At 44.2% G+C, this 13,389-nt stretch overlaps 1 protein-coding gene across 5 annotated transcripts; it reads left to right on the top strand.

The window, feature by feature from the left end:
- Positions 1–974: 974 nt before the first annotated feature.
- On the top strand, positions 975–11,989 carry IL36G (interleukin 36 gamma). 5 transcript variants are annotated; one of them, XM_046661720.1, is made up of 5 exons: positions 975–1,059; positions 5,266–5,333; positions 5,822–5,926; positions 6,793–6,932; positions 10,402–11,989. In XM_046661720.1, the coding sequence occupies exons 2-5, from the start codon at positions 5,285–5,287 to the stop codon at positions 10,609–10,611; spliced, it is 504 nt and encodes a 167-aa protein (XP_046517676.1). In that variant the 5' UTR covers positions 975–1,059; positions 5,266–5,284; the 3' UTR covers positions 10,612–11,989. The 5 variants fall into 5 exon arrangements, with proteins under 5 accessions (XP_046517676.1, XP_046517681.1, XP_046517677.1 ...); XM_046661725.1 differs by lacking the exon at positions 975–1,059 and adding an exon at positions 2,571–2,592; XM_046661721.1 differs by lacking the exon at positions 975–1,059 and adding an exon at positions 2,735–2,841.
- The last annotated feature ends 1,400 nt before the right edge of the window (positions 11,990–13,389 follow it).

A 13,389-nucleotide genomic window follows, 5' to 3' on the forward strand; every position in this document is an offset into this window, starting at 1 on the left:
TGAGTGAGTCTATTTCCTTACACCATTGCCTACCATCATCTTTTTAATTCGTACCTTTCTGATGGGTGGAAACGGAATCTCGTTATTGCTTTGATTTGCATTTGCTAATTACTAGTATGGTTAAGTATAATTACTTCTATTTATTGGATATTTATATTTTTTCTCAGTGAAATGTTTTTTGCATTTATTGCTCCCGTAGAATTATCTGTATTTTTCTTATTGATTAGCAGGAGCTATTTAACAAGTTTGAGTATTAACTATTAGCCTGTTAGCTTGTTAGATGGGTTGCAAATATTTTCTCCCAGGTACCTTATCCTTTAACTTTCTTCCATGGTGTGTTTTGTCCAAAATTCTAAAATTTTGATGATGTTCAATTTATCATCTTTTCCTTCATGGCTTTTGCCTTTTCTGTAACGTGGATCATTGGGCAAGGCTAGAAGTTCTCTGTCATTTGGCTCTTTGTCCAGGAATTTCAAACTTTAGGCATTTAACCTACAACTTTTCCTTAAATACCGTGAGCTGTCCAATTAAGGCTTAAGCTGTTTATTTTTAATTTTTTGGTTGCACGTAAGTGTACAATTTAGTCCATAGTTGTTTTAAATGTAGAGAAACGTACATTTTTGTTGGAGCTATACAGATAGGTTCTTTTATCTTAGTGCTTTTAATGCTGCTATTTATTTCTGCCATTTTGGTGAGTAGTTTGGGGCTATTTTTGTTGATTTGTCCTTTATTTTCACGTGAGGGAGAGTAAACTGTTAAATAGCATGTTGGCCCAGATCCTAAAGTCTGGAGTTTCATGAAGAAAGCAGTTTCAAGGAGACGCGATCAGGCAACCCACAGGGAAGAACGTCTTAGACAGTGGGCTTGGGCTGTTTGGAGGAGCAGAGGTTCAGGCATGTTCAACTACATCATCCCACCCACGCTGAGTAAAGGCTGACCTGCAGAGGCTGCCCTGGGAATTTCCTGGGCATTTCCCCAGATCTACTAGAGTATAAATAGCCCCACACAATCCTCCGTGGTTCATGGTCCACATCATGTTGTTCCATCAGTTCAACTGAGGTAAGTGCCAGTTCTTTTCCAGTAGCAATGCCTGGGCCAGACTGCCAGCCCTGCTGGTAGGTAGCCCTTGATAGGACCTAAGCTACAGTGGTTTTGGTCGTCTCAGAAGCCCCAGGGGAGCTGGTGGGCACCGTAGCAGAGAGCCCTGGACTGGGGAGTTGGAAGTTGTAGATCCTATCCCTAATTCTACTATTAATTTGATTCTGTGTATTTGTCACCTGCAGGGGCCACATAACCTCTACTACTTCACAGTCCCTTCTGCTTTATTAGTTGTGATTGGCAGCTTGGGTACACGAATAAGTTGTTATGGAGATTGTGCCTCTATGAGCAGATTCTAGAGATTCTAGTGGTGGTGAATGCTCAAGCTTTCTCGCCCTACCTGGTTTCCATGACTTATCAAGATCATGGACATGTTATGTGAGCAAACTAGCAGGACTTGTTGTTATTGAACAAGCCTGGATGATAATGTCTTAGAGCTTGAAAATTGGAATCTGAACTTATTTGTGATCTCTTAAAATTATTTCCATGTCTAAGTTCTTTGACTTTATGAATACCTGTTTGAATTCAATTCAAGCCACACTTAATGGTGTGCATAATTTTCATTGTTCTATGTGACAGTAAAACATTAATAGAAAGAATCTGGCAAACTGAATTATGTTTATAGAGCAGAACCACATTCTTTACTTTTTATAACCAACATAAATATTGATAGTCTTCTCAGATATCGTATAATCACATTATTCATCCCTTCTATTCTAAGACAAAAGTGCCGGTTCATTTCTTCAGTAGATCGGCTCTCTGCTCTTCAATTATCCACCCCAATGGTTCAGTTCTTTCCTCTTTTCACTATCCCTCTTATTCCCTCTAATTTCTCTGATACCAGATCACACTAAAGTTTAAACTGGAGACTTCAGAATGGATGCTGATTGCTGAGAATTGTGGGAAGTGCTGTATCCTCTGAATGTTAGGAAGTTAGGGAAAGGTCAGCATCAAGTGGAATAAGAGGCTAAGGCTAAAGAGGACACTTGTGACCATAATACACAGATTTTTGCAACCTTCTTCTGGGCATGAAAAATTCAAGCCATACCCAAAGGCTTTTGAATCAATAGAAATACAGTTCTCTAGGTTGTGTCGCTTGGGTCCTCTGAGCATCTCCTGGGCTGCCTCCTCCTCTCCACCTTTGTGGTTCGTGCACTCACCAGACCATACTCTCTTTTCAGAGGTCTGAGCCTCAGTTTGGCAGAGGAACCCTCCTGAGCTCTGGCATCAGTCCTACAAGGTCCCTCCTTTGAGCGCCTGTGTTCTTTTGTTCCCTCTTCTTTCCTTCCCACAGTTGTTACAATCTGGAATACCTCGGGAAACTCCTTTTTACTCTGTAGCCTTCTAACACATGTGTAACCAGTTCTTCGTTTTCAATTTCTTATGCTTGAAATTCCTTGTGTGGGTTCTGCTTTCCAGACTGGCTCCTGATTGAAACAGAGACCCAAGGAATTTGGAGGCCAGATGATGGTGTCTTTTAGATGCTATTTTGTGGTGAGAATCCCAAGAAGGGGATATGTTGACTGATGCATAATGGAGAGGCTCTTCAACTGGGCAGAGGGGACTCAAGAGATGACTGGCTGAGCCTGGCTTTGAGCAGAAGTGTGTCTGAATTTGTTACTGTGCTCTCTCCTAGGGTAACAGATAAACTGGAAGCCAAAAGTGATGGGATTGAGACCTCTGCAGGAAAGGACTAGGTTCCTCCAAGGCCAAAAACCAGATAGGGGTGGAAAGTATGAGAGGGTGAGAAAAGAGACTCTTTTCAGGATGGGAAAGAGGGGCTCACAGAGGGTTGCCTAGAAGATTCTGTCTTCTTCTTCGCACTTATTTCCCCCCAGCTAGACAGGTGAATATGAAGTTGTAGGTGCTTCTAGTCTGTCTCCTGAAATTCACTTCAGTCAAGTTAACTTGTGCCTCAGAAAATTTTTATGCTTGACTTCAGCGGATGGGATGGGGGTGTGTGTAAAAACTTGATCCACAGAAAAGTAACAGTTACCATTTATTGAGAACCTACAAATGTCCTGAACCACAAGAGCAGAAGTTGGCGGATAAGTTGGGACCTGGGGCTCCGTTTCTGGAGAAATCACTGCCTCCCTCTCTAGTCCTTAGGCATTTCTGAAGTCCGCTGTATTTTGGGGCCACCAGGGACCAGGCTTGCCTCAGTTAAGGGTGTGCTGCTCAGGGCCTGTGGCTCCCCCAGGGAATGGAGGTGCGTCTCTGAGGGACTGAAAGAGCAGAAGTAGGGAGCTTTCAGCCTAACTATCCTTTCAGGGGTGGCCTGAGATGGAGCAGTTGTGACCAGGATTGCCATATGGATCCTGCCTGAAGCACCCAGCTAATTTTGCAATCACAGGATTCGCTTAATGGGACTGTAAAGGGCAACTTCCCAGCCCCAGGAGAAGGTCTCCCTCCACGAAGGGCCTGGCATTTCCAGTCCTAGCCCGGGAGTGACACGGCAGGAGAACTGAGCTTTGGGGAAATCCCTCAGTCTCCCCTTTCTGAGAAGCCCAGGGTCTGTCCTCTATTTCTTGTAGGGCTTGACTGGGTGCTTACTGCTCAGGAAGCTCAGACGAGTCTGATAAATAAATGAAAAGCAATAATATATATTGGGGTATATATAGGTTGGAGGGAGCCATTTGGTTTAAAACGAATTTGGCCTGGCCTTGTTTTGCCGAAAGGGCCTGATGTGGTCTGTTGAGCATGTATTGTACAACTGTTTAAACATTTGCTATGTCCCAGAGGTAAGAATGACTCCCTTATGGGCTGGTCCTGTGGCATGGTGGCTAAGTTAGCACACTCTGCTTTGGCAGCCTGGGGTTTGCGGGTTTGGATCCCAGGTGGGGACGTACACTACTCCTCAGCCATGCTATGGCAGTGACCAACATATACAGTGGAGGAAGATTGGCACAGATATTAGTTTAGGGCTAATCTTCCTCAAACAAAAAAAGAGGAAGATTGGCAACAGATGTTGGCTCAGGGCTAATCTTCTTCAGCAAAAACAAAGCAAAACAAAAACAAAAACAAAGAATGATGCCCTTAAAGATAGGGATGTAACTTTCCCCCATATCAGCATTTCTTTAAGGATAAGCATCTCTTCTTGGAGACTAAGGATTAATTACTGACCTGCTGTGCTCACCTTGTGACCACTGACCTGCTGACCACCGACCTACTGTGCCAGCTAAGCATCTCGAGACAGTAGTAAAAGGGACATTCCTATCATATGTGCTATAAGCTCTTTGTTCCAAGATGGTATATAAACACTCAGTATACCCTACTTCTTTGATGCCCTTCTTTCCTTGGGGAAGAAAGTCCCTGGGCAATAGTCCTCAAACCTGGGTCATACTAAACTCACCCCAATTTTGATTTATAGATTGGCTGTAGATTATTTGTGTCGATAGGTCATACTCATGCTGATGCTGTGATTTCTTCATCTGGGCCTCAGGGGATCTTCTGGCAGGAGGAACTGGCTTTCTTTCACGTCATACAATAGTCACACCCCACCAGGGAAGCTGCAGCCTCCCTATGCTCACCAGATAAATGACCCAGGCTCTGTCAGGGCCCGTCACTGCTCTTGGGAGCTGCTGGAGCTGTGATTCAGTCCCCCGTACTTTCGATAAAGGTCTTTCCTTGCCAGCTGATAGTAGGAAAGTCTTCTAACTCTGGAGCTTTCCCTCTTTTCTGTGCTTTAGGGCTCAGTCAAGGGATGGGGCCATGCCAGGCTGGCTCCGTGTCTTGTCCTGTGCGGAGCTAGGTGCTTCTGATGGGGAGCTGCTAGGATCCTGAAGGAGCTGCCCTGGCACGAGTGCCTCCCCTGCTCCCAGGCAGAACCAGATGCCAATGAGAGGTGGGAGGGCTCCTGGGAGGAGGACGCACAGGCATAGAGGGCTGGGGGTATTTAAGGACAAAAGTCATGCCTGGCTTTGGAACTTCTAGGGAGAGACTATCATTGGCTGGATCTCTGGGTGGAGGAAATTCTGCCTGACCTCCCACCCCTGAGGCTGCCTTGAGGGTTTTTCTCAGGAAGTGGCTCAGATTTTCTGATTAGGGCTTTGTGTCAAGCCAGGCTTCCCAGCTCCCTGTCCAGAACAAGAACCTCAGGAACCAGTGTCCTGGGAAGGTTTTGGAAACATCTCCTGAGGCTCATATCTCTTATTGCTGTCCCCACAGGTGTTGAGACAACCCCACTATGTCAGACGTTCGAGGATCCCCTATCCCCGAAAGAACCCATGAAGCAGGTGATGTTGGGTGGGGGCCTGGAGGCCTGGGACATAGGCACTCATACCTGTCTTTTCTGAGCACCTCAGCATTCTTAGCCCCTCCCTGTATATGGCCCTTACCACCCAGTGCTGTCCATCTCCCAGTGGACCGTGGGCTTCCCAAGAGTGGGGACCAGTGCTTATTCACTGCTCTAGCTCCAGACCCAACATTGGGCCAAACACAGAATAGGCATCAAAAAGCATGGCTGGGTCTTGACACACATGTGCTATGAGACCGATGGTTTACCCTCTTAGACCAGTTACAGCCCTTTCCCTCCTCACCAGAGCCCACAGCTCTACTGGAAAAGAAGGCCAGGCTGATAGGTCACTGAGTGCTGCCAGTTTTCATGTGTAAACCCTGGACCTTCCTTCCTAAAGGGCCTGGATTAGATAATCTTTCTCCTCGCACCTAGAAAAGCAGTCTAATCATAACGTTTCTTCATTATTCTTTTCCATTTAAACCTCAGTGAATAAACCTCAGACTGGCAACGTCTCTGACTTGAGTCAGCAGGTGTGGATCCTTCAGGGTCAGACCCTCGTGACAGTTCCACGGAGTGACAGAGTGGCTGCAGGTGAGTGGTCATCCAGCAGCTGCTGCTCCTAGGAGGCAGCCTCCTCCCCTTTGTGCAGCCAGCATGCTGGCGCCAGCCTTTTGTTGAAGTGTGACTTTACAGTAGGGCTTGCCTGGAGGGAGGAGAATTTCATACCTGCCTGGGAAGGCATGCCTTGTTGTTCTTACTTGTGGTCAAGTCAGCTCCCACTTCTGGTGACCCTAAGAATGAGTGCTGTCCACAATGTCTTGTCCTCAACAGACCTCCTCAGCTTCTGTAGACTCGTGCCTATGGCTTCCTTTATGGAGTCAATCCACCTCATACTTGGTCTTCCTCTTTTCCTGCTGCTTTCTACTTTTCCCAGCATTGTTGTCTTGGGCCAGGATAAAGAAAACAGAGAGGCTAGAGCAGCTTCCTGAGGAGCAGGAGAGCTCCATTTAGTGAGAGAAAGGCTTGTCCTATGGAAGAGGAGCAGCTTGTTCTGCCTGACTTCAAAGTGTCCTGAAAGGGCTAAATGGGTGGATATCACAGGAAGGCAGATTTCAACATCACATTAGCAAAACTTGCTAATGGACAGAGATCTCCAAGGATCAGAGAGGCTGCTTGGGGTTGGAGCTTTCCACCTCCAGATGTGTAAGCAGAGATGTGAAAATCTCATGGGCAGGGTCTGCCGTCTGTTTAACTCTTTGTGTTTGGTCCATTTCCTAGGGCAGTGATTGGCACATGGTGTGAATGAATGAATGAATGAATATAGTGGTTGGCCATTTGGAAGGTCTAGCGTAGCAGGGATTGCACTCTTAAGGTCTCTTCCATATGCACCTGGAAAATACTGGTTTTTTCCTGACTTCTAAAGGACACTGACACCATCTCCCTTCTTATCTTTATAGTCACTGTCACTGTTGTCCCATGTAAGTATCCAGAGTCTCTTGAACAAGGCAAAGGGATTCCCATTTATCTGGGGATCCAGGATCCAGAAATGTGTCTGTCTTGTGAGGACGTTGAAGGGCAACCCACGCTGCAACTGAAGGTGAGTGACTAAGAAAAAGTTATTTTAAAAAAAAGGCAATTTCTTTTACAAGTGGTAGAAAAATGTAATTCTACAATTAAACAAGAAATATTCTCCTGTTCCTAAGCATATTTTCCTAACTCCTTTTGAGTTACGTGCATGAAATAGACTTTTCTTTGATTTATCCTGCCCCTCACTAGTTGAGGACTCTTGTCTTTCTTGAATATTGAGATGTTCTGAGCCATGGATTCTTCAAGTATATTCTTTTTTTCATTCTGCCTTCTCTCTTCTTTTGGAATTCCTATCCGTCAGTCGTTAGAATTTCTAGATCTCACTTCAATATCTCGTCTAACTTTCCATACTTTCTATCCATTCATTGTTTTTCTTTACTTTACTTTTCTTTTCCTTTTTGGTGTTGCATTCTAGGAGAATTTCTTTGTTCAATCTTCCAGGTCATGATTACATTTTAAGTCTTGTCCCATCTGCGAAATCATCTTTCTACTGTGTTTTCTGAAATGTCAATCTTTACCATGTCAATTCTCAAGCTTTCTAGTTGGTTCTTTTTTTAAATTTTTATAACTACTTGTTATAAAAAAGACTTATTCCTTAGACTTCAGTTTCATAAACTTCAGTTTAATTCAATTCAGCTCAATTCAATTTAATTCAATTCAGCAAATGTGTGGATTCTTATTGGTCTCCAGCACTGTCATGGGCATTTGAAATACATCAGTGTACAGAATGGCCAAGAGCCCTGCCCTCATGGGGCCTGGATTCTAGTGGGAGGAGAAAAATGGTAAACAATAAGTATAATAACAGGTAATTTGGAGATATGTCACAGGGTGTTACGTCCCCTGGAAAAGAACAATTAGAGCAGGATAAAGAGACTGGAAGTGCCAGAGACAGGTGGAGTCAGGTTTTCCTGCTAAATAGTGCAAGAGGCATCATTGGGAAGGTAAGATTTTAGCAGAGAGTAGACGGAGGCAGTGGAGTTAGCCAGCAGGGTGTCCAGCAAGAACAAGTTCAGGACTAGTGAAGAAACCAGTGTGGCAGGAGTGAATTGAGGAAGGAGAAGTTCAGAGAGAGAAAGATAGATCATGAAGGGCCTTGACGGTCTTTGTAAGGATTTTAACTTTCAATCTGAGTGAAATGGGAAATTATTAGAATGTTTTGAATAGAAGAGTGACATGAATAGACATAGGTTTGAAAAGGATTATTTTGGCTGCATTGAGAATAGATTGTGGGGGACAAGAATGAAAGTCCTGTGGCAGGCTTTGGGGTGATCTAGGTGTGATTTGGTGGGCAAGGGGACAGCAAGGGAGGTAGGGAGAAGCTGGTCAGATTCTGGAAATTTTAAAAATTGAGGCAACAGGATTTCCTGACAGAGTGAATGTGGAATGTGATCAAGACAAGGACTGACAAAAGAAAAAAGAAGACAGTGACTGAGAATTACATTTTCAGCTATGTCCTGTCTGCTAAGCTGCCCTTTGATTGTGATTTTGTCCTCAGACAGACTGAGAATTGACTGTCGCATTCAGCAATGTACAGGTCATTAGGGACCTTCATGAGAGCAGTGTTGGTGCAGTGGCGGAGGCCAAAGTTTGGGTGGAGTTGAGGTTAAGAGAGGAATTGGGAGAGAGAAATCAGAGCCAGCAAATACAGACAACTGTTACAAGGAGTTTTCTGCAAAGGGGAATTGGGAGTGGTGGTGGGCAATCAAAATAGTTAATTTGAAGATGGTGAAATGACAGCGAATATGCTGATAGGAATGATTGAGCAGAGAAAGCAAGACTGATGGAGTATGAGAAAGCAGGGAGAATGGCTAGAGGAATACCCTTAAGTTGGTGAGTGCAGATGAAGCCTGTCACCCAGTCCTTCCCAGGCAGGAAGCTGAAAGTAAGGATGGAGAAGGAGGCATTAGAGTTTGAAATGGGAAAGTGTCCTTTTATTTATTAAACAGTCAATATATTTCCACTGAGTTTCTACCTGTTAAGGAATATAGTCTGTTCTTCTTAAGATGAACAAGTCTGGCAATAATTAAATGACTGGTGAATAAATGTGCTAAGTTCAGAGAGGGATTGGAACTAATGAAGAAAATAACCCAGTAATGAGATAGTGGTGGGTAGGAGGAGGGGGTTTGAGACCTCCTTTGGCTAGGAAATTCATGGAGTTTCTCCCCAATGAGGTGGCATTTGAGCTGGGAGCTGAGTAATGGGAAGGAGTTGGCCATGGGAAGATGGGGGGCAGAGCACCCGGGGGAGTGAGAGTAAGTGCCAGGGCCCTGGGGCAGGAATACCTCCATGTCTTTGAGGGGAAGGAAAAAGATGGGTGTGGCCAGAGCAGAGTGAGCATGCAGAGAAGTGATAGGAGGTAAGGGCAGTGAGGTGGGCAAGAGCTGAACGGCATAGACCCTGCAGGCTTTGTGAAAAAGTTTGGATTTTATTGTAATACAATTGAAAATCATATAAAACATTTAAGCCAGAAGATAACACAATCCTATTTATTCAGTGGTTTCAGTTGAACGGTCATTCATCTGCTTTGTGGAGAATGGATGGTAAGGAAGGGAGCAGGTGATAGATTGGGGCTTTGGGAGTGTGTGAGGGGTATGAGAAGTGGCCTGTTCAGGAAATATTTTGGAAATAGAGTTCACAGGCCTTGCTGCTGGGATTGAAGAAAGCGGTATCAAAGTGACTCCTGGGTTTTTGGCCACCCAAAGAATTGGAGAGATTCACTGGAAGTCATTAGCGGAGTAAAGGAATCTTATGGAAGAACTCCCCCGTCAGGGGAGAATGGCCTGCATTACGGAGGATTCTTATGTCTCTCTGGAGATCTTACACATATGTAATTTTACTTAGAAATACTTATTTTAGCTAAATATACAATTTATGCATATACAAATATATACATATGCAAAATCTACTTCTGTATAAAAGAAGGCATTTTCTGATTGCTCTATTTGCCTTGTTCCTTTGCATGCAAATCCTTTGTTTTGTCAGACCTTCTTGTGTCTTTTTCCCGGCATTGACCTTTCTCACATGTGGGCAGTTGGTCAGAGACCCACACCCCCAGCCTGGCCATCCTTTGTCAGAGCAGTGGTTCTTGCAGGCTGGTGGCTCTCCCTGGTGCGGCTTTGGTGAGGGTGGTCCTTGGCTTACTGCTGCAAATTTGCATCTCCTTCCCTTTTCTAGAGGGCCCTCGCAGCCTCTTTTGTAAGGAGAATTCCAATTTATTGTTCCAGTGTGGCCACTTGTTCATTAACCTGTCCCTTGCGTCTGTCTGACGCCATCTCTGGATTAGAGGCTGGGACCTGGGCAGGTGAGCTTTCCTGCGTGCTTACTCTGCTGCTCCTTTGAAACGTGTGCATCCAGGCCCGCTCTAAAAGATGGATAAGGCCCTCTCGATCTTTGGAACACTTAGTAGTTGTGTACAGGTAACCTTGAACTACTCAAACAGCCTCAGCTTCTCCTCCTGGGCATTCTCTGTCACGTTTCAGGAGCAGAAGATATTGGAGCTGTACAACCAAGCTGAGCCCGTGAAGCCCTTCCTCTTCTACCACGTCAAGACGGGCAGGACCTCCACCTTCGAGTCCGTGGCCTTCCCTGGCTGGTTCATCGCCTCCTCCGAGAGAGGCCAGCCGATCTTCCTCACTTCTGACCAGGGGGCAGTGCACAATACTGCCTTCAACATCGATTTCAGTGCTTGAACTCAGCCTGGAGGTGGCAGCTTAGTCAGAGGTTTTGTCTTAAATTTTCTAGTTCCTAGTGTGTTTTCATCTATATTATTGCAGTGTCATTTCACATCAGTGCTGAGAGGTGAGCTGGGCCCTGTTCTCATCTCATTTGTGAATGGAGCAGAAGCGATGACTTCATGACAACCGAGGAATAGAATATGGGCTCAGAGCAGGAGGGAGGGGTGGTGTAAGGCTCTCCTCCCAAGCTGAAGCTGTCCTGCCCACAAGCCATTTGCATAAGCACATCAGTACCCAAAGATGGTACAGCCTTCTCCTGAGGGTGGACATGAAAAAGCCCAGAGCTCATGAATCTTACCCAAGATCGCGTAGCTAGCGTGCAAATGATCTTTGTTTTTCTTTTGCTTTGTTTTCTTTCCTATTTGGATTACATTTTCTGTATTCTCTATAGGTTGCCAGTACACCTCCAAGTGTGTGATACATCCTTTTAAGGGTTAGGCCCTTTTAAAGAAAAATAGTGTTTAACAATAATAAAATATTTTTGTCCTAATTCTAACGTGTAAACAGAAAGCCAAATATAAACTTCATGTGTTCATACCATAAAAAGACTAAAACAGGTATAGAATGAAACAGAAAACAAAGAGTAACCTGAAATTAGCAAAAGAGGAATTGAATGAGGACGTCACAGTGGGTGAGCCCAGGACTGGGGGAGAAGGGACAGCGATCCATGGTGACTGGGTGCGTGGGAGGTTAAGCATGTGAAAGCACCACTAGCTGAATACTTTCTCTACAGTCTCACAGCTTTGCTTTCTCCCTGCTTCCTCCAGTCTTTTCCTTTCAGGCAAACTCAGCATACACATATGCCCTTTAAAAACTGTAGTAAAGGTGCCTTTCGTGGAACAGATAGCCTGGGTCACTCCCCAGCCATGCTTCTGGTGATGTATTCTGATGAAATTTAATAAGTGATTGTGGGTATAACCGGAGAAAGACGTAGCTCAGATCTGGTTCTGTATATGATAGATTTCTTCTTTTGACCCTGATACTACAAACGCAGAATATTCTGTTTGCTTAAGTACTGTCTCCAAAATAGCACCAGTAACTTAACTGTTTTTTTTTTTCTGCTTTTGGACAATCAGACCACATACTCTGCTAGGCATGCCAGTGAGCAATCAGTAAGCACTGATTTATTACAATGTCTCTTGATTCTTTAAAGTGTTCTTCTTCAACTAAATATAATTTTAGCACTGCAGTTTTATGAAAATCAACATTAAAATGGCACTATGCTAATTAGTTTTAGAATATCAAATAAAAGAATTAGTCACTGGATATTTACTGCTGTACTCACTGCTAATAAATGGTGGCAGGTTGTTACATCTGCCAATTTACATTGTTACATTGTCAGTTGTTACGTATGACAACTGGGATCTTATGACACATTTGCTTGTGACATGATTATAGTTCTGAGTGCTGCAGCATTGCCACCCTACCACAGGCTGTGTGATGATTCAGTTTCCCCGTCTCCTTTCTCTACTGTGAAAACTTTATTTGTGCAGGCTCTATGACTCCTTGGATTGACACTTGGCACAGATGAGCTCAAACAAAACCTCAAATATGAGTCCTGGTGTCATGTAGCTGGATTCAAAGGTAAAGTGGTCATCCTGTTGATCCAAAAGAGGTTTTGATAACTATTTAGAGTGTAATTAAAATGAAAACACAATAATCTCATAGCTTCTGGAGCCTGGAGAACAGACTTCCATGGACACCTGCCTTACGCATCACATTTGAGATCTGCCACAGCATATGAAATCACAGAAGGCCCCTGTGAGTAGTAACACCCTCATTTTCAGGCAATTGCCTGGTGCACACCTATTTTCACACATTTGCTGTATCAAATGCTCTTGAGTTTGAGTACCAGGAGCTCCGGGCCAACATTCACTGAAGGATTTTGTTCCTTTGGCTCTTTAGCACATAGGTACTGTCAAGGGCCTGATGCACTGGGCGAGGGGCTTTTGGATTCCAGGGGAGGAATCGAGAAACTTGCTACCAAAATCACAATTGCAGAGAAAACAGTTGAGTGGGGTGTTTCTCTGTCAAGCTGCTTTGGGGCTGGTATCTTCTGGCACCAGGATCCCCGAAGGGCAAAGGCTGCTTCCTGAAGCTGGACCTGAAGACACTGTCTCTTAACTCATGAACAACTGGGCATGAGGACTGAAGATGCTGCCTCCAGGACCTTGAGAACAATGTTTGTACTTAATAATTCTTCACATCAATAAAACGTTAATTTTTATTTCTTAGACTTTAAAAAGTTGTTCAAAAGAATATTCTTACCAGAGTAATACATGTCTGGGGTAAAAGCAATATTCTCCTGTCCCAGTACTATTTCCATGAAGCACCTGCTAACTCTTTTCAGTTCTTTTCCAGTTTTTCCTTTGTGTGTCTAGGTATATCCTTTGTTAAAAACAAAATTTCAACCGAGTAAATTTGAAGATCTAATTGGCTTCACTCACTGGTTTGTGAATGGGGCAGCATCCATCTAGCAAGCAGAGAGATACTCTGAGAACTGTGCAGATGGAAGGTTTTATAGGCAGAAGGATGGTGCAGTAAGGAAATTGTTAGTGAAAGAAAAGAAAGCATAGTTTCAGGCCAGGGCATCTTCTCTTAGGGGAAAGGGAAAGGCAGGGGTTTTATTATGTAATTATCTCACCAGTGCTAATCAGGAAATTTCAGAGTGACTGTTAACAAGGTCACATTCCTGCCATAGGTTGAAACCGTAATGAAATCTTGATTTGCTGT

Source organism: Equus quagga, chromosome 5 (assembly GCF_021613505.1).
Source record: "Equus quagga isolate Etosha38 chromosome 5, UCLA_HA_Equagga_1.0, whole genome shotgun sequence".
In the NCBI taxonomy this organism is placed as follows: domain Eukaryota; kingdom Metazoa; phylum Chordata; class Mammalia; order Perissodactyla; family Equidae; genus Equus; species Equus quagga.